The 20,521-nt window shown below is 44.1% G+C and overlaps 6 protein-coding genes across 6 annotated transcripts; 2 read left to right on the forward strand and 4 right to left on the reverse strand.

Annotated features, from left to right (window-relative positions):
- Positions 1–2,020: 2,020 nt before the first annotated feature.
- On the reverse strand, positions 2,021–5,051 carry CLUP02_00001 (fungal specific transcription factor domain-containing protein; the record flags this gene model as incomplete). Its single annotated transcript, XM_049279055.1, has 12 exons — positions 2,021–3,385; positions 3,457–3,538; positions 3,647–3,718; positions 3,794–3,835; positions 3,934–3,972; positions 4,053–4,127; positions 4,197–4,311; positions 4,374–4,392; positions 4,464–4,507; positions 4,667–4,744; positions 4,805–4,825; positions 4,928–5,051. The coding sequence occupies 12 exons, from the start codon at positions 5,049–5,051 to the stop codon at positions 2,021–2,023; spliced, it is 2,076 nt and encodes a 691-aa protein (XP_049135012.1).
- Positions 5,052–6,787: 1,736 nt separating this feature from the next.
- On the forward strand, positions 6,788–7,354 carry CLUP02_00002 (uncharacterized protein; the record flags this gene model as incomplete). Its single annotated transcript, XM_049279056.1, has 1 exon — positions 6,788–7,354. The coding sequence occupies one exon, from the start codon at positions 6,788–6,790 to the stop codon at positions 7,352–7,354; it is 567 nt and encodes a 188-aa protein (XP_049135013.1).
- A 2,155-nt stretch (positions 7,355–9,509) lies between these two features.
- On the reverse strand, positions 9,510–10,462 carry CLUP02_00003 (uncharacterized protein; the record flags this gene model as incomplete). The annotated part of the gene is made up of 3 exons (XM_049279057.1): positions 9,510–9,753; positions 10,085–10,257; positions 10,325–10,462. 3 exons carry the CDS (start codon positions 10,460–10,462, stop codon positions 9,510–9,512), a joined length of 555 nt encoding a protein of 184 aa, XP_049135014.1.
- A 1,300-nt stretch (positions 10,463–11,762) lies between these two features.
- On the forward strand, positions 11,763–13,377 carry CLUP02_00004 (uncharacterized protein; the record flags this gene model as incomplete). The annotated part of the gene is made up of 6 exons (XM_049279058.1): positions 11,763–11,939; positions 11,999–12,031; positions 12,305–12,514; positions 12,649–12,791; positions 12,856–13,086; positions 13,341–13,377. Coding segments are annotated over 6 exons (831 nt in total), but the record flags the coding sequence as incomplete, so codon positions are not given.
- CLUP02_00005 (uncharacterized protein) lies at positions 13,348–15,192 on the reverse strand (the record flags this gene model as incomplete). Its single annotated transcript, XM_049279059.1, has 5 exons — positions 13,348–13,435; positions 14,034–14,518; positions 14,585–14,769; positions 14,829–14,976; positions 15,079–15,192. 5 exons carry the CDS (start codon positions 15,190–15,192, stop codon positions 13,348–13,350), a joined length of 1,020 nt encoding a protein of 339 aa, XP_049135016.1.
- A 3,167-nt stretch (positions 15,193–18,359) lies between these two features.
- On the reverse strand, positions 18,360–19,031 carry CLUP02_00006 (GDSL-like Lipase/Acylhydrolase; the record flags this gene model as incomplete). Its single annotated transcript, XM_049279060.1, has 1 exon — positions 18,360–19,031. The coding sequence occupies one exon, from the start codon at positions 19,029–19,031 to the stop codon at positions 18,360–18,362; it is 672 nt and encodes a 223-aa protein (XP_049135017.1).
- Positions 19,032–20,521: the final 1,490 nt, after the last annotated feature.

The raw sequence follows: 20,521 nt of genomic DNA on the forward strand, positions 1-20,521 counted from the left end.
CCTAACCCTAACCCTAACCCTAACCCTAACCCTAACCCTAACCCTAACCCTAACCCTAACCCTAACCCTAACCCTAACCCTAACCCTAACCCTAACCCTAACCCTAACCCTAACCCTAGGGTATTTATATTAAATTATATTAAGAGCTCTACTTACTTATGCCACGCTAACGATAGTTATTAAGGGGGCCTTATTATTAATATTACTAGCTTAAGTTATATTTTATAAAAACGGAGCCCCGAGCCGCCTTTTTACTATTGTTATTAGTCCTTATACTTTTTAAATATAATATACTAATACCCTTATATAGCGCTATTTATAATACTTATACTACGCCGTACTTATTAAAGTTATAGCGTATTTTAATTACTTATAAGCTAAGATAAATAATTATACTAGGCCCTATTACTTTTTAATATAATATACTAATACTCTTATACAGCCGCGTTTTATAGCGCTTATATTTTATTATACCTCGAGCTTATTAAAACTACGGTATATTTTAATTATTTATAAGCTAGGGTAAACTACTTTACTAAGCCCCGTTACTTTTTAATATAATATATTAATACTTTTATATAGTACGCTACTCTTATTAGTACTTATACTACGCCGTACTATACTTTAGGTTAGTATTTATAAAGTATTATAAGGCTTTTTAAAATAGTATATACTCTATATTAAAGAGCTTTAATTATATTACTTAAAAGCTTTAGTTACTATACTTAAACTTTTAACTATAGTACTTAAAAGCTTTAGCTATAGCCCTAGGGCTTTAATTATAATACTTAATAAAAACTATAATACTTATAAACTTTAGCTATAGCCCTACTATACTTTTAGCTACGTAATTAAAAAACTTTTAGTTATAATACTTAACCCTATTTAACTTTTTATTATAATACTTTATAATTTTTAATTATATAACTAATTAAAAACCTTTAGTTATAGCGCACTATATAGCTAGAGCTAAAAACCTTTAGCTATAACTATAGTACTTAACTTTTTATTTTTAGTTATAGTATTTATAAGCTTCAGCTATAGCCCTATTATACTTTTAGCTATATAATTAAAATATTTAATTATAGCTATAGTACTTAACTTTTTATTTTTAATTATAATACTAACGAGCTTTAGCTATAAGCTTATTATACTTTCGGCTACGCAATTAAAAAACCTTTAACTATAATACTTAACCCCGCTTAACTTTTTATTATAACGCCCTATAACTTTCAGTTATATAGCTAATTAAAAACTTTTAGTTATAGTGCGCTATATAGCTAGAGCTAAAAACTTTTAATTATAGCTATAGTACTTAACTTTTTACTTTTAATTATAATATTTACGAGCTTTAACTATAGCCCTATTATACTTTTAACTATATAATTAAAATATTTAGCTATAGTTATAGTACTTAACTTTTTACTTTTAGTTATAATACTTACGAGCTTTAGTTATAAACTTATTATACTTTCGGCCGCGTAATTAAAAAACCTTTAATTATAATACTTAACCCTACTTAACTTTTTATTATAACGCCCTATAACTTTTAATTATATAGCTAATTAAGAACTTTTAATTATAATACTTAACTATTTAACTTTTTATTATAACGCCCTATAACTTTTTATTATATAGCTAGAGCTAAAAACCTTTAGCTATAGCTATAGTATTTAATTTTTTATTTTTAGTTATAGTACTTATAAGCTTTAGTTATAGGCTTATTATACCTTTAGCTATGTAGTTAAAAAAAAATTTAATTATAGTGCCTTAGAGCTAGGGCTACTGCCGCCCTATTTATTATTCTTAGCCGCGGCTAATTAGCTTTAGTTACCCCGCGACCTTCGGCCGCGCCGTGCATTAGGCTAAGGAGATAAAGGTCTAAGAGTGCGCTCGGCGATGTCGGGTTGTGCGCTAGATTGTAGAGTATACTGCTGGCTGTAGCGAAGAAAGAGTGAAGAAGCATCTTATAATAGGTTAGAGAAACGATGCATAACGGATGTGGATACTAAGAGGTCATTTACCAGATGCAGGAGCAGTCTCCGTGAGGGATGGCTTCAATGAGGCGGATCGCTTGGCGTGACTCAGCGAGGCACAGACTGCTCGGGAGTAATGATGTTCCAGACCAACTGATTTCTTGATCGGGGGGAGATCGCGTCGTCGGGGATAAGTGGCGGTCAATCATTGTCAGACAATGGATATATGTGAGTCGCAAAACCACCTTATGGATCATCTCCCCTGCGATTTGGGTTTCTGACGAGATCAGGGAGTTCTCAAGGGGTTCCAGCTGCGCACTGGACTTCCAATAGGACAACACAGAACTTAAATCTTGTGCTGCAATTGCCCTTTGTGCCTCCGATTCTCGTCCGGCTCGGATTGAGTACAGTTGTTTATACACCTGACCCTGAATAATCGCAAGTCCTATGCGGTGGTTGAAGAGCTCCACGTTACATGTCTCAAGCTTGATATTTGAGGGCAGTCGGACATCCATGTCATCATCATATTGGCTGAAGGGTCGACAGGTCCGTAGACTGATGTCTTTGTCAAGAACGTATACTTTCCAAAACACTCGTCTCCGTGTTTCGGCTTGTTTTTCCGTGAGGGTTGGGTCGGAAGCCTCTCTGTGCAGATTCATAGCCTGTGCCAGTCGAAGGGCGGCGGCCACGAGCATCGACGCCAGCTCCGGATTCGGGGTCCCCTGGAGAATACAAGCCATACCCACTAGAGCTTGGACAGCAGAGATGCTAGCGACGTTCAATTCGGAGACGACGCCTAGGGCATTTTTCGTGTAAACATCAGCTAGATTGTTCTCATGCGTTGGGTCTAGTGTGCGCAGGCCACGGAGGCGATGAGCTATCGACAACACTACATTGAGACACGCCCACCAACTGGCATCTTCGGGGTTAGAGGTCGAGTACTTGAGGTGGAACTCTCTCAAGAAGTCCTCTTCGTTGAAAAGCGGAAGAAACCTGTTATAGTTGTTGAAGGTCTCCTTGACCAGCTCCAAGGCGACTGCCTTTATGGGAAGCTGCCCGCGCCCTTGTAGGGAGACTGGTCGTGGCCCTGAGGAAAGATAAGGCCATGGGCTGCCAGCTATAGGGTCAATTACAAAACCACGGACCGCTGAAAAATCGAGTTGGTCGTGGTCGTGTGCGCGCAATGCAACATCGAGATCGACTCCTGGACTACCCGTATGTTCTGGTGACTGAACATGTGACTCATCCATCGGGGTCCATGAATGACTTTCTTTCGTGAGTGTGATCAGTGCCGCTATTTTGGGTGATACTGCGGGATTCGTTGTCTCTTCGCGCAAATCTTTGCCTGACACAGTAGACTTTTCTCCTTGAAAATTCATGTTCTCTAGCGCTGAGAGCCTTTCTTCAAGCTGTGCGATGTATTTGAAGCTGGGCAAGGTTTAATAGATACAACCTCCATGGAGTAGAGTAACAGACTAACCCAGCTGGTCTGCGAGGCTTCCTCTTCATTGCAATCTGCGTAAAGTGGCACCTTGTGTGGTATTTGGTGCACTGAGCGCACCCTTGGGCGGTAGGTTCACAACGGATCTTTTTCTTGCGGCACATGTCACAAGCCTTATATTGTAATGTTAAGAGAGAGGATATGATGTTGATTCCTCGGGTAAACTCACACGAACAGTGGCTCGCTGGCCCCCTCGCCCATGAGTTGGCTGGACCTGAGAACCCATTTGTGAATCCATGACCTGGTGTGCAATTGCCGTTTTCAATAGAGAGGCTGCGAGAAGAATCCTCGAAAGGCTTAAGTCTTAGCGCTTTACTTCTCAAAGGCAACTTCGAGAAACCCGATGGAGCAGAACGTCCTAAGGTAAGAGGGGAAAATGTCATCCCGTTCGATGTCATGACCAAACAGCAGATTGATTATAAATCAAACGTTTTGAGAATTATTAGGCTTAGGCACAGCAAGATGAGCCGCTTATTAAGCCAGTACAACGGATTACTGGGCATTTATGCAGGGTTATCAGCCTAACGCGAACACCCCAAATATAATGAGGTACAGACTGCCAATCACGTCCACACCTCACATTGGTCGGACCATCCAAGTTGAGAACTGGGCTGCTAATCACATTCGACCGATGGATATTTCGGATGCTTCTATGAGTTGCGGGACAGCCTCTTAACGTCAATGGCCTCATGTCGCCTTGGACTAACTTCATGGCACACGCACATTCTTGTTGATCAATCTGCTTCGATACCACCCGATGTGCCGTCGGCCCAATATCGTTTGCTCTACCATGTCCAAGATCTAAGACAGGGTGATCAGAAAGGCCCCCAAGCACTTGGTGACAGCGCTCAACAGCTCCTTGAACCCTCCGAGACGCTAATTTAAAATTGAAGAACTGTCGGCCATACAAAACGGCTATGATGAAAAGCTTCTCTGTGATAGTTCCGAGGTGGGAATATACTTTTACGAATTGGCGCTCTGCAAACATTGAAGGAGAAGTCTCTGAGCTTTCCGCCCTTTTGGGCTGAACCTGATGATCAATTAGCAACCGTGGGTCTTCGACTCGATGTGTGACCCAGGTAGAGGCATATAGTAACTCTTGTCGATTTCTTATCTAAGCTTAAAAGCTGGGTTGTTCAAGCTTGTTCTATAAACCTCGCATGCATCTAAATTAGTAATTAGTGGGTACTTGTCGGCTCGTGTGATTGCTTCAAGCTTTCCGCCCAAGTTTCTCGCCCAAGTTTCTGCTGACCAAAGTAAAAGGCGACTAGTGCGTCGTCATAAAAATTAATAAGTTCGTTTCGCCTCTCGTCGTTCCTATGCTCACGATGGAGGATCTCTTCGATAGCTAAACGTGTAAAACAGGGTCAGGCCTTCCAAGGGCAGAAACGAAAGGAGGCAACGGAAGCCCTGGGGCGGCTGATCCAGGCTATAAGCCCAGTTTGAGCACGGGAGTTCCGCACAATGGAGCAGAGACGGACCATACAGGCCTGCTTTCCGATTGGATGATTCTTGGTATAACACATGAACCTCGAAATGATTAGAATAGCCACCTTTCCTTTCGCCAAGCCCATTTGTGGGTTCTTTGGACGAATTTATGGATCCTTGCACTGAGTTTCTTACTTTGCCCGAACCATCTACAGATTGGACAGATAACTTGGATGGCTTTGCACCAACACCCAGTCTTTCTTGCGAGCCTTCTGATCCCGACCCAGAAGTGCTTAACAAAAGATTGACATCACTTACAGGAGAAGCAGCATAGTCGTGGAACATCCAATTCATTCTTCAGACGGACAGGTCTGCCGGTGGCGGCATCAGCGGGACAAATGAGCATAAGGTAGATAATGTCCAATCGCAAACAGACAACGAGGAGGATGAACTCATTGTGGGACACTCTCCTGAGCCAGTCTCCTTTCCTGGGAAATCTCAAACCCCGCACTCGCTGCCCGCGGTGCCCGAGGGTGTGGATGTCACTATGCAGCAGCGAAAGATGCCATCAGCACTTGTTCTGAAAGAAAAACAGACGTTCACTGTTGATTGGATTAATTCATCATTCAGGATATTCCCACGCAGTTTTCAGGTACATTTGTCACCGAGCCACTGTAGCAAAAACATTTTTCTTCCCCCCCAGGCTAAGTCTGCATAGTTCGTGGATATGTATAACGGCCTCTAGTTGTGTATTCACTTGGCAACGCCGTTAGAATATTCTCTGGCTTCTTATCAAGGTACCCTGACGAACATACTTACTTTTGAGTGGGACACAGCCCCCCGCCCCAGCAAAAGTTGTAGCCAATCGGCTACTCCCACCCCGCTTACTGTCAAGTCCGATGCATTTGCTAATACCAAATGACGCGGTGGTTAACCGGGTTCAACTCTCAAACCGTGGTATTTTAGTTCTAAATCCGTTCAAGTTATGTTACGTATAATACTATGCAGTACCTCGTTTCCACTTCCAAGTACATCGCGCTATTGTATACGTAGGGCACTCGGGCGGCCAGGTGGATATACTCCTAGACAAGATGCATTAGCATGCGGCGCAGAGGCTCTTCATAGCGTTACATCGCTCCTGACGGATATGCACCAAGGACCGCGCCGACGATGATTTTGCCATCTGTTCATCCGCAGAAAGCCGATGAATGCAGTCAGCCTCGGCAACCCTAATTGGAGACGACTATGCATAATGGATATCAGAGCCTAGTGCTACATAGGGAAAGAGAGAGGACTATAATGACTTTGAATCCAATTAGCCTAAATGATTTGAGGAAAGCGTGGGCTTCTCTCCACTGAGAGGGTTTTTTGAGTGCATGAATCCGAGACGTACGCCGCAATACGATCCTGCGCCAAGGGCCGCGCCCACGATAGCTCAACGTTTGTCTTTCTCCGCCAAGAGACGATGAACGCAATCAGCCTTAGTAACCCGGGCAAAGGAACCCATTGCAACATCGTGCTTATGGTATTGCAACATCATGCCTCATCCTACGCGTTCAAAGAAGGCTGGTACACACATCTACTCTCGCTTTCAACCCCTGAAGCCTCGGAAACAATGAATTACACGAGAATCTAACGACGTAGAGTAGTGGGAGACTAGACTGAATGGGGAGATGAGACGCGGTGACGAGATGTTAAGAACTCTGTGATAAAATTCTTCCTGAAATGTATAAAAGGTTCGATCCTATCTCTCTCTGGAAGCTCTTGAACCCATTCCCATTCACCTCAATATCTTTAGCCTCCTAGCAAAGAAACCAGTCTTCCATCAAGCAACCTGCACAGTTTCACTCTGGAGATCATTTCTCCGTCTCTACCAAGCAAAATGAAGTTCTTCGCCGCCATCAGCCTCGTCTCGGGCCTCTTCGCTACCGCCGCCTCGGCCATTGACCTGCACCTCGAGTTTGCGGGCGGTTGCAGCACCAGCGGCGGCGGGTACATCTGCCGAGGCTGGAACCCCAACACTTGCTGCAGCGTCAATGCGGGTACCTATTTCGCCAGTGGCTCGTTCCGGGCCATCCCGCGCAACTGGAACATCCAGGCGCGTGGCCACGCCGGGCCTAATTGCGGCTCCATCCGCGAGCAGCAGGACAGCGCCGGCCGCGACTATGTCTGCCTAGGAAATGGGCCCTTTGGCGGGCTGGGCTACGGTTTCAATAACAGAAAGATGATCCGCGGTGCGACCCTAGACGCTCGCGATGGCGAGGAGACTGAGGGTTGCGCCCAGCCCAACGTCCTGTACCTCGCCGACGGCACCCAGTACAACTACACCGCCATTGTCGAGACTGGCCAGGCCACCGAGGAGCTTGTTTCGCTTGTCGAGGCCGGCGCATCGGCCGACGACATCCCTAGCTTTGAAACCTTTAAGCTCGACGAAAAGCTCGTTCTGTAAAGGACAAGCATCACTTAAGGACGCGGCCCGCCATCATTCCGTATTCAAGCCTTATGGAGAGTGCTCGAGCTGTTGTTCAGGTTGTGATGCGGCCTAGTGCTTAGGACTCAGCCGCTTCAAACGTCTCCTGTCCTGTAATCTGACTATTTCTGTTACGGGGTAGCACTTCTCTCCTTCTTCATGTGCTCAGCTCGTCCGAGCATAACGATACACCCTTTTTTTGAAAATTGCGGTAAATTTACCTGGGGTACCTAAGTACCTTAATTTAGTCAAAGACAAAACCTTCATTACTGCGAGCCATGTACTCATCGGCCATTGCGCCCTATGATTACTTTCTCCGGTCTCTTTGTCAGGCCAAGTGTAACTGCCGTATCTATAAGACGTCCCATGTGCTTATCCCATTGAGTGCTACTAAACTATATCATAAGTCAACCTCACTCGCTGTCATACCCAGGCTATGTGATGATAAGAGCCTACTAGGAAGAGCAAAATGAAACAGGGATAACATCCGTGGCTTTATACACAGTACTCCGTAAATTCAGAATAATTAGAGGGACATGGTTTCATAAGGGGCTTAACAAATGTAGAGTTTCTAGTTACTTAACCGCTTGTTCCCTATTGGTTTATCAAGAGAGTATCAGCGCTTACAACCCGCATTGGGCGGAATAGCTTTTCTTGGCGCAAGTTCTCATTTGCTGAGAATACGAGAACCTGACACATACGTACATCTAGCCAAACCAGGGAGCAGGACACATGCTGCTGCGGATAGAATCAGGATTTCAAAATCCTATAACCCGCAAAGATGGGCGGCCCAACCAGCCCACCCACTCGCCTTAGTCTCGCAACCTAAGGGCCCCGGGTGATCTGACTGTGCCCGAACGATAGAGAGGTGGCTACTCGGGTCCGTCCACTCCTTAGCGAGATAATCTCGCGGCTGATGCCCTCTATTTAATTGATTCGAATGCCATAATTCTTTTACTCGGGACCCGGATATGATGCTTGGCCTATAGATTCGGATCCGAAGAGAGAGGCCCGCGTGTCCTCTACTTGGCAACGCTTACAAAGAAGACGACTGTCTACAAGGCATATTGAACGGAAAATACTACAGATTACGTATTAAAAAGCTTGTAGCTGACTATGGAAAGCCTATGACAATGGTGATAACAGAGATCGTAGGTTTAAGGCCAGGCGCAGTTGATGCTGACGCAATCCTATCCCAAAGGACTTGGGCTTTAATTATGCCATTGGCTAAACTATGACTGCAATTTTGCTATTTCCCGTTATAGTCCTATTCCCATATAGGCCAGCGACCTTGAGCGGAATGGGCAGACAAGGGCATACTACGTGATTCCGACCCAAGAGCGCGTTTCGGAATTCAATTCCTCTATTCTAAGCAAACATTGGGGCCCAAGAGGGGTATTCATAAGAGCCTCGATGGACGAGGACCAAAAGTTGCTCTATGCTCCTCCCGAGATTGGAGCCTCTAAATGAGGAATGAGTTTGCCGACAGTTCAAAAACTTCTTCGTTCTCCTTGCCACGCATTCCTATAGGAGATCTCGCGCTGTAGAATTATATAGATGATGTACTGGGCTGTCTCACTTGAAGAGAGGAGCGATATAGCATAGGTAGGATATGCCACCAGAAGATACTAGCGACTTCTTTGATCTGGACCTTTTCGCAAGGGCTCCTAAAGCATAGCATTTTGACCCCGCTTTCGTTCCCTTGTAAGAACACGGTGAGCTTCTCGCCCGTAATCTATTCAGGCTCCATTCGACTGGAGATTCTTAATCCAATACTATGTTATCGCACAGCATCTTACCTACAGGTCATGAATCATACATAATCCAAAGGAGGTCGGTCGGTTAGCACGAGAACATCAGACGTAGACCACCCCTGAATATTGCTACCGGAAATGGCCGACCTTTTGCCTAATAATCCATCATACGAGGTAGGATCCATTTTTATCTAGACACCTTATTCACTATTTGCCGGCTCCTCCTTATAGGCCTTTCCTTGATATAGCTTCAAACGCAAAGCGCCTGCCAGTATAGTTCAAAAGAACAAGATAACTCGGTAGACAAGATAAGTAAGTATTTTAACTAGTATCCTCAACTTTAGGCCCACGATCCTAGGAACCTATAGATGAAGCGCTTGTTATATCGAGGGAAACGCTACTAAGGTCAAATGAGGGTAGTAATCCTTGTGTGCCGGAAGTTCACAGACTTCCCCGGCTTGCAAATTCCCCATCGAGTTGTGCGTAACGCTGAACTTGGCTCCCTTGGTCTTTTCTGCCAAAGCCACGACCTCGGTCAGAGTCAACCTATCCCCAATGAAATACATCTCCTTCTCCCAGTGATCCAGACCCAGAGCTTTGACGACAAACTTTGCAATGTCGAAGCTGTACGCCAAAACAACAGGAACTGACCCAGAGCCTGGAACGGTAGCCGTGTTGTGCATCATGTCGACCAAAACCACTAGAGGCGTCATATGCGACTTTCCGCGAGGCATAACGAAGTATTCGGAGAGGAACCCATTGAGGAAGCAGGTCTATTCGAGCGAGGAACCCTCGAGAGCTTACATGGCAAGTACTTTGCCTTCTGCAGCTAGGAATACCTTCGACTGCCTGAACAGAACAAGTCAGCGAGGTTTCATCTTGGGTCAAGTATCCGTACTCTGGAGTATAAGTAATCCCCCACACATTTGCGATATATCGCCTCGTCACGACCGACTTGCTTGCGGCTTGAATGAGATTGAGCTCAGACTCTATGCCAAGAGACGAAGTGAGCGTTGAGATAACGGTGCTGATTGAAAAAGTCTCCAGTGTGCTACGGAGCTGGTTGATATCCGAGTAGTCGACGGAGATGATACGGGCTCCAATTTCAGCTTCTTTCTCGGGGTTGGCCTGCGGTAGACAGCATAAATATCCTCGAAATACAGATACAGATGCAGGGGACGGAAACATTACTCACTGTTCTGGCGAGAATCACTACGTTGTGAATTCCGTCGCGGACAATGGTCTCCACGATAGTGCGGCCCATAGCGCCTGTCCCTCCGGAACCAGGCAGTCTGTTCATGGTCCCCGAAGTTGCTGACGGTGCGACGTTCATGGTCGGCACCCAGTTTCCATACCCAGAGCAAGGCCGCGAAGGTTGGCAAACGTTTGCTGCCAAACCAGAGTCATTAGCTGCACTGCTCCACAATGACTACAATCAATGGCACAACACGGCAAGACAGATCCTCGATCAGTTATGCAGCGTTCCAAATCGACTTCTGAGTTGGTCGTTTGACGAAATGCCAAACTTGCCTACTTGGTCGTCATTGTCCGGAAATGTCATCATCATCGGGGATGCCGCTCACGCTATGCCAGCATCCTCCGGGCAAGGTGTCAATCAGGCCTTGGAAGATGCTTATTCTCTGTCGAGGCTTATCGCTGTAGATTGGACAAGGGAGAATTGGCCACTCAGCCTTGAGACATGGCAATCTTGGCGACAGACAAAGATTGACCGCGTACTTATAGACAGATATCGACCGCGTCAGCTGATATTGGTTCGACACTGCTAGGTCCGACGCGGTGGCTATTTGACTTGGACATAGAGAGCTTAGACGCAAGATTGGCAGCAATCTAGGATTAAGATCTTTTTTGTCGATTCAAGAAATCGATTCTACGGGAAGATTTCCAGGCACCTTTCGAAGAAAAAGGCTTCATGTGTCAAAGTTGCTCCCGTTATTATCCTAGAACTTAACCATCTGGGCTCAAAGATTATAGTCTTGAAGCAAGAATGCAGTCGGGGCTTCGATCTTTCCATCTTCCAGCCCCCGAGGCATATCTCTGTAGCGACGTGCGTACGATGCAGAATCTTGCTTGCTCTGTCTAAGGTCTTTGTGGGATACGCGTGCAGGGTTAGAAAGGGGGATGACTTTAAGCAGTCCCGTATCTCCTTGGCCACGAGACAGCTAACTTGCAACTTGATGCGGTCCAGTACGACTGTACAATCCTCGAGTACCTACGGAGGTACCCTTACATAACATAAAGCACGAAGTATGATTGCGAAAACTTCATTGCATAGACATAATAAGTTCTTGGAATGACTACCGTCATAGTAATAGAATACTAAGTCTTCCAGAGCATGTCCACTCAGTCCCGCCTCCGTGTTACCGAGTTAACGTTAGTGAACATACTGAATCTATCCATGCCGCGTTTAGTCTTTTTCCCCTTCCTCTTTTCTATCCTTTCTCGTTTATCTGATTGGCCAACCCCTATGTTGCTGACAGCGGCACAGCGAAACGTAGGTACTTGGCAAATGTGACCATGCCGACCAACATGCATGAACAATCTTATGAAAGAGGGGTAGGCCGTCGAACAGTCGAGAGTCATAAAAGACTCCTTACCGCGCCTGGTAAGTAGACCGATACAGCATCCTTTTCCTCGGAAATTCGTCCTCTCTAACGAGAAAAGCACAACGTTTTGACCTCAGCCTGTATCTGGACATCGGCAAACGGCCCAGCATGTCAGCAGCACCTGTAGCGCCCACCGCAATGAGCTCGCAGTTTCCCAATGAGTCGCCAATCATTGTTGATGAACACGTAAGCATCAAGGAACCGGTCATGTGAACTTTGGAGTTGATGAGCTATGATCTCTCCAGCTTGATGAAGACGCAACATCAGATGTCACCAGCGTTAGTCTCAGCTTTTTGCGTCTCGGGGATGTCTTACTAAAGATACATTGATGTTTGTAGACCATAGCATCCTCAATGACTAGCCTTGCAGACTCAATTTTCAATTTTCGTGTGGAGAATGGGCGCACATATCATCGATATAAAGATGGAAGTAAGTTCCTTCTGATATTCTTTTCACGCCGCAAATTACCTTGTCTACTGATATGAAGCATCTCTGATCTGTAAAGAATACTCCTATCCCAATGATGAGAGGGAAAGTGACAGACTGGGTAGGTCAGCTTTATGAGCTCCAGCGTCCTGGAGCCAATGTCGCTCATGAATCCTGCAGACCTTCAACATCACCAATTCCTCCATTCTGTCGATGGAAAACTTGGCCTCTCACCGCCGAACCAAGATGACTACCCCGCCAAGCGTGTTCTCGATATTGGTACTGGAACCGGGACTTGGGCAATTGAGTTCGGTGAGCTCAAGCCCGAAGCAGAGGTAGTGTACATCACTTCAAGTCAATGAATCCATCCACTGATGATGATACTAGGTCATTTGCATTGACTTGTCTCCCCCTTTGGCCGAGTAAAACTCTCCATTCAAACACTATGACCTATGACTCCTAAAACTAGTCAAGAGTGCCGCCCAACGTAACATTTGAGGTGGATGACATCGAAGAACCGTGGACGTTCTCCTTGCCATTTGACTACATTCACAGTCGAATGATGACGTCTAGCATATCTGATTGGAGACGACTCATTCAAAATGCTTTCGAGTTCGTATCTTAGTTTACCTGTTCGCCTCAGAACCCCTTTTACAGACTCTGACCAAAACCAAAGTAATCTCACGCCCGGTGGCTACCTCGAGCTCCAGGAGATGGATCTCATGCCTCAATCCGATGACGGTAGTCTGAAACCCGACGCTGCGGTTGTGCGGTGTTTTGCCCTCCTTGGGAAGGCGGCTACGGTACTTGACCGATCCTTTCAAGACATCCCGGATCTCGTCAACGTGATGCAAAAAATAGGTTTCGTCGACGTCTCAATCAAGAAGGTGATGTGGCCAGCAAATACGTGGCCCAAAGGGCAACACTATAAATTACTAGGGCAATGTGCCCACGAAAATTGTATGTCCGGGATTGAGGATTGGACTATGGCACCTTTGACACACGGCCTTGGCTGGGGTAAACAAGACGTGGAGGTCTTTTTGGTCGAGCTGCGAAAAGAATTTAAGGGCCGACGCATTCATGCATACTGGCCTTAGCAAGTCACCTACATTACCTTACCCAATAGGAACATATCACACTGCTGACTGGATCACCGTATAGTTATGCACTATATGGAAGAAAACCTAAAGCCAGGTGATAGATCATGCTTACGTAGCTTGCGCGAAGTCTCGATGAAACGAACTGGACCAGGCCACCTGCTTCTTAGGGTTAGCATTTCACCTGGCATGTTAATCTATCACAAGATGGCCACATTCTTGTTCACTTTAAGGGATATAGGAGTCTTTTAAAATTAAACGAATGAATATCAACCTGCTTGCCTATGCCCCAGTCTGAGAAGTAGGACTCCCAGACCTATCGGTCGTCACAGATTGTGTACTGCCTTTGGAGGAACTTCCTCTATTCCACATTTCGAACTCCCTCGCTATGTCGTCCAGCCCTGTATCAACTGGAGACAGTGACAATTCCGTTGATGGGTCATCTGAGATCTTGCTAAACTTATCTCTTCTATAGGTCGGTTGGTATTCCTCGGAGGGTGTTGCATCCGTTGTTTTCTTTGGCTTTCTGCTAACCAAAAATCGTAGTAGTGGCCGAAGTGCAGGAAGGCTTGCACACAGAATGGCACACGAGACTTCAACTAAAGACCAATTGATGACGTCCACATTGTCCCAGGTAACATCAGATGTGAACGAAAGATGAACCAGAAATTTCAATCTGACCATACTAGTGACACATCCACTGAAGTACCGTCGAAATGGTCAGCGAGTTCTTTCCGTAAAGGAGCTGGCTACTTACAATGAGCCTAGCCCAAATATGAGACTGAGCCAGAGTTTCTTCTTGGTACTGAGCTGAAGTCGAAGAAGCTCTGGAATGGGAAGAATAAGGATAGCAATGTCCTCAATGACGCTGAATACTGCACCAGAGTAGCCAATTGCTACAATATTCATGCATTTTCTAGATGGATCGTCGAGATTCCAGGTTGAGGTGACTGGCGTGCATTCGAAAATGACAAGAAAGAGGAATATCGCCGCGTGCAGAATCAAGAACAGAATAAAGAGTTGGGTCGTAAGATAGAACCATCGAGAAGAGAAGAAGATGCGCGAGAAGAAAAGCAGAAGTGAGATCTTAGCCATAATCTGGGCCAAGATATAGAGTTGTTCGCCAATATAGAACATCTGAATGAGTCTTGTGCTTGCCCAAGGTTCGACATGCCAGTAGTGCAAGCCAAACCCTAGGCCGGTTCCCGCAATTTGGATGCCTGTTATTGCGGCGAGAAGGACCTGGTATTGGTTTGTTAGTATGCGATTCCCATACGTCGCTCAATCTTCATTCTTTATATTGCATACCGTTGCTGCAATGATCATCCAATCATCCCACCAAAGTCGGTGGTCAACCAGGTATCGTGAAATGCATCGAAGTCCGACAACAGTGAAGGCAATGATAGATAATGATATTGCCACTGCTCTTGCTTCTTCTCTTCTTGACGGCTTCGGGAAAGTCGCACAGAGGTCTGTCTCAACTTGAGCAGCACCTATTGAGACATAAATCATCATCGATTCCATTCAAGGGTGGCGTCGCGCATGGTCTCACGCTTTTGGTCCTCGAAAGAACATTTCAGACGAACACATGACGACAGGTCTGCCTGGAGTTCGATGTCTATACACAGACAATTGGCGATAGTAGAGACAGAGTCCAGCTTACAGCCCCCATGTTGGAGACCAGTAAGAAGGCAAGGAAGCTGCAAAGACGAATGGCATGTCAGTTTTGAAGTCCCGCAACTCTATCGTGCCCCGACATTTGAGCTACAAATACGAATTGAGACCAAGTTATGTGTACTCACCGCGCATGATGGAATCTGTGATACAAGGCTGGTGAGGGTGGTTTCCGCACCCCGTACGGACGAGAAGTATGGCGATAGCAAGAGCACAAGAAGGTAATGCTTCATCTGCCTCATGTTCGCCGAACCATTCCACGTGGAATGGAGAACGTTGCCAAACGTGGACCTGAAAAGTAAACGCAGATGGAGGAGAAAGGGCACAACGTGCCCACTCCCCAAGTGAAGAGGGCTTTTTTCTGTACATAAACAGTGGATGAAAATTGGGAGGATGCACTAACAACGGGTTATGGCGTATGGCGTCCCTCTGAAACGCCGTGCCGGCTGCTAGTGTCCAAGCATCTCTGCACTATTGAGTACTAAACTTGCGCCGTAAGACACCAGCTCTTGATGCCACTGCCAATTCCGTGTGATCTACCACCTCAGGAGAGGAAAAGGGGTTAATCATGCCGTGTGCCAGATGATATTGTCGTGTTAAACACGTTGCTGGTGCCAATGCAATCTACGGCAATTATGCCAAACGCGTCGCTTGCGCGCCTCTGTCGCCGTCTATATCCGGTTAGAGAGAACAGTCAAATTAGGCCGCCTTGGATACACCTACCTTCTGCAGGTAGAAGAGACCTGGGCTTTGAATAAAGGTCAGGGTCACATTGAGAGTCCAAATTAATAAGGTGCCTTTGTCTGATCAGCTTGGCTTAAGAATTTGGGCAAGGAGAAGTAATCATCGACACTGTCCTAAATAGCCTACCAAGTTTACGTCGCAAATTCTGAGGGGCTTGCAGCGAATAATCATACCCTCTTCTTTCGATCGTGACGCCCTTTTCATCATCTCATTCTTCTCATTTAGTTCTCCCTCTGTGATAGTTCCTAGCCCAGGACACCAAGTCTTGCTTTAGTCTCTAAGAAAAACAACCACAATGCTCCTCTTGATGGCACTTGGAAATATGTAAAGTAGCGCAGGGCCATATTCTAGCTGATTTTATGTGTCTCAATCACTAATTGGCTCGAGAGGAAGAGGCAGGCCCTACTAAGAAAAGGTTCGCATATGTGGACCGAGTTGTAAAGACTAAACTCTAGGTTTCCCTTGCTCTTCAACAGCTACTTTCATCGCTAACTCTTAAACATCGCCGCACAAGAAGGCAAAGTTTTTCGAGTAGGTAATCAGTGATATTCAAAGAGTCGTAGGCCATTTGCGTTCCCCGAAAAGCTGGAAGATCCTAACTGGTAAGTCGACCCACCCCCTTTTGGCCACCCCCCCCTTTTAGCCACCCCATTTCTCTATCCCAGCTACCGCATTAAAACCCTACCCACGATTTTTAAACTACTATAATAATTATAAAAATCGTCTAAATATAATTCTTTTTTATATACTTATTTATTAATATATAATAATCTCGTATATTAAAAATAAAGTTATTTAGGCTCTTAAAGTTATTAAAAGAGGTCTCTTAGTTAATCGGGCCTCGATTAAGTTCGGAGTTTTAAAGTTAACTCTTTATAACTATAAAAAAGGCTACTAAACGAGGGTAATAATATTTATAGACCTCTAGAGGCTTCTTTTATAATAAAAAAACTAGCTAGTTTAATAAGTTCGTATTTAATATAATTTAAGTATTATATTAACTTATAAATAGCTTATAAAATTCGCTAAATAAGTTCTAAGATCCTAGGGGGATATAAATCCTTTTTAAAAGAAATAAATAAACGCTTTTTTAAGGAGGAACTTATTAATTAAAGTCTAGAGGAGTCGTATTATTAATTCGAGGCGTCTAAATAGGGCTATTATTAATATAATTAAGTTATAGTTTAGATTACTTAATATACTAAAGATTAGTAATATTAAATAGGCTAATAAGTATAATATAAATAAGACTAGTATCCTAAAGAGTAAGGGATTTAATAGCCTAGTTTTAAGTAAAATAGAGATTATAATAATACGAAAAAAAGAGCTTAGTTTACGTACTTAAGTATTTATAATTAAATATATTTTTATTAATAATCGAGCTATTAAACTACTAATTATATATAAAAGAAAGTCGGTATAATAGTAATAGCTTCTATTTAAACTTAACCTTTATATTAGTTAAGAGTTTATAATAATAAATAATAGCTAGATAATTAATAAGACTACCCTTAAGTAATTAAAAATAATATTCTTATTATAGACTAAGACCCCCCCCCTTAGGGGGCTTAGTATACTTAATAAGCCTTAATTATTAGTTCTAAATAGTTATAAGAGTTATATAATAATAAAATTTATATAGGAATATTATAAAAATAACGTTTATTTACTATTCTTATTATTATATATTTCTTATATCCTCTAGCCGTTAGATATAGCTATTTTTAGACTTATTAAGTCTAAGTATAAGAAGGAGCTCAATAAGGAGGATATAATAAATAATTCTATTATTATTAAAAAATAGTACTTTTTAAGCTATTATTAAAAAGCTTGTTTAGTTAGTTTAATGTCGTTAAATATACGAAATAAGTAAAAAGTAACTAGATTATATCCCCTTAATATAGCTAGACTACTTACTAATTTAATAATCCTACTTAACTTAGTTATACTAACTAAAAAGACTATAGATACTAAGTAAGTAATTAGTAATATTAAAAAAGCTATTAACTAAGTATTAGTAGCGTTTATTATTAACTAGTTAATACTTAAAAAAGCTAGCGAGCTTTATAATTAATTAAAGTTATTTATAGAGCTTAGTCTAGATTATAATACTTAACGACTACTATTTAAAAAAACAAAAAAAGTATTTAGCGAGTAGGCTTATTATTTAGTAATATCTTAGTACTATATTCGAGTTCTAAAAGCTAAAATTAATTAATTAAGGCTATAGAAAAAGAAAAGTATATTAATAAACCTAAATACTAAGTTTATAAATATTTAAGATATATAAAGAGCTTAAGAGGACTCTAACGACCGTTTAGTTAGTCCTAGTTAACTCATAGGGGTCGAATTACCTAGGGAGAATAATAACTATATTATTATAATAATAAAAGATAGTTAATTAATTGAGTATAGTTAGTGGCGATGTTTTAATATTATGTTTTGATGGGGTGGCTAAAATGGGGGGGTGGCCAAAAGGGGGTAGGTCGACTTATCATCCTAGTACTTACTTTCGTTCGTGAATGTCATGAATGTCCTCTCGAACTATCTTCATCACCTTTGTACAAAACAAGTGAAAGCTTCTTTTCGTAATTACCATAAAGGATTGATGATTGTATCAGAGTTAATTATCTAATAAAGTTATTCCCCGTCCCTGATTCCAAGGTTAAGCCGGTAAAGTGATAAACCCTTTAGACATAACATCTTGGATTCCTTTGAGCCAAACATTTGCCATTTTGACATATCCTCCGTCATTGGGATGCCTCGTGTCGGCAAGATCGTCGAGGGTCGGAGCGTCTGCGCTGCGCATATCAACCATCGCGAACTTGGCGCCGGATTGCTGAAACTGTGTTGCCAAGGCTGCGTACTGTTCGTTGATTTTGACGCGACATGCATCTTGTTCGGGAACTTTGTTGGCAAGAATTGATGTAAGAATCACAGTAGCTCCTGGACTCTGTTGATAGATTTTGTTGATCATGGCTGTGACATTCGCTCCTGCATCTGGTACCTCTCCACCTTTGTTGCAATTGTTGGTGCCAGCGTCAACTAACACGAGGTTTGGTTTGAGCATATGTACAGCCTTGTCGGCAGAAGCGGCTATCTGGTCAATTTTGAAGCCACCCGTTGCCTCGACGGCATTGTCGGGGAAGTTTCCATTGGCTCTTGTGCCCACGTACGTAGCATTCATGCCTTTGGAGACAAGTAAGTCCTGCAGGTCTTTCCGATAGCTGTTTCCAGTTGAAGACCCGGTACCGAAGGTTACGGAGGCGCCCAGCGCCATTATACGTAGTGGTACGGTCGGCCCTGGCTCTTGTCGTGGAGTATTTGGAGCCGCCATCGCGCCCACGACGCATATTATAACAAGTAAAGGGCAGCGCATCTCGAATTAGTTGGGATATGTGGACACCGCGCTTAAGCAAATGAGATCGGGAGCTAAAGGCGACAACATTTGAGTTTAGATGCCAGGGACGTGTCTCTTATACCTGAAAGTTCTTTGAGTGAAAACTCAGGGTTCGGACGCTCTTGCGCCTAGAGGTATCATTCGAGCTGATGTCCGATACTCGCACGGAACCGGAAGCCGTTTCACTCCCGGCTGGCCTGCAACACAGACTTTCCGGCTGCAGCCTGCATCCCTACATCTCTTACCATTCTCCGTGTTTATGAATTCATTTCAATATTACAACACCATGCATCGCCTCGTTATTTACTAGCGGTAATAGCGCTCATGAGTGACTCGTGGTCTTGATGCCTAAGACTTCCTATATGGCCAGCTTGATGCCTCGGCGACGAGATGACTAAATAAACTGAAGTCGCTAGTCGCAATGAAATGGAAGGTGGCAGGAGTTTCATGATCTTGATATTGGGCATTCAAGACTTCAAGACGTCTTAAATTATGGGCTTTCGCATGTTCAGAAGAACAAATGTTCCAGCAGGGATGAAGCCATTCCAATGCGAAGCAAGCCTCAAACAAGCTTCCATGCTCCGGCTAAGAACACGATTGGTTACAACGGTCCAAGCTCGTCTAGGATGATTCGTCTGTCTAATGATAGGGAAATATTGAGACGAAGATCAGATGGCAGCCTTGGCATTCGTCATGGCTTGAAGCTGGGTGGCTAGGCCGTTTTATTTAATAAAAAAAAGAATAAGAAAACAAAAAGATTTGCCTAATTACTTCCTTATGTACCTTGGGGTTAGCCGTCTTATTGACCCCTGCTATACCCGGACCTAAGCGGCATCACCAATTACCTCCAGTCCATCCTCTTTTGGCTTCGAGAAAACTATAAGCTTTAGGAGTCAATCTCAAGATTCAACAGTGCAGTATTGCCGACGATCTTAAACGAAAGCTGCCAACAGTACGTTGGCATATGCCGATATCGCAGACAACAATCCGAATCAGAAGCGGCAAAGACAAGGGCCATCCGCGGTCGGGGCCCAATGCTGCGTAGTAAGCCGAAATGTGACCCTCAAGCGCTAGCGGTGGCTTTGCGGCAATCCCACCAAGGGCCAAATCCCGAAAGCGCGTCACGAATTCTGTCCATGTACAGGAACGAGACATGGCAATGTCACGCTTGAGCTGCTGCTGCTGCTGCTGCTTGTAGCTTCGCCCTTGTTTGGTTAGTAGCTATCTGGTACGATGATAATATTACTCAAAGTAATCCCCAATGGCATGGTAGAGGACATGTGCCACTTTCCAGGACTCCACAGAATGTCAAGGTGGGAAAAGTTGCGCCATTTCGGCTTGGATTATCGTATGGCTGGGTCCAATGTCACCAGACGCAAAAGCTGGCAAATCCCCGGAGAAACGGGTGTCCACTTATCCACCGGTAA

The sequence above is a fragment of the Colletotrichum lupini genome, chromosome 1 (genome assembly GCF_023278565.1).
Source record: "Colletotrichum lupini chromosome 1, complete sequence".
Taxonomy (NCBI): domain Eukaryota; kingdom Fungi; phylum Ascomycota; class Sordariomycetes; order Glomerellales; family Glomerellaceae; genus Colletotrichum; species Colletotrichum lupini.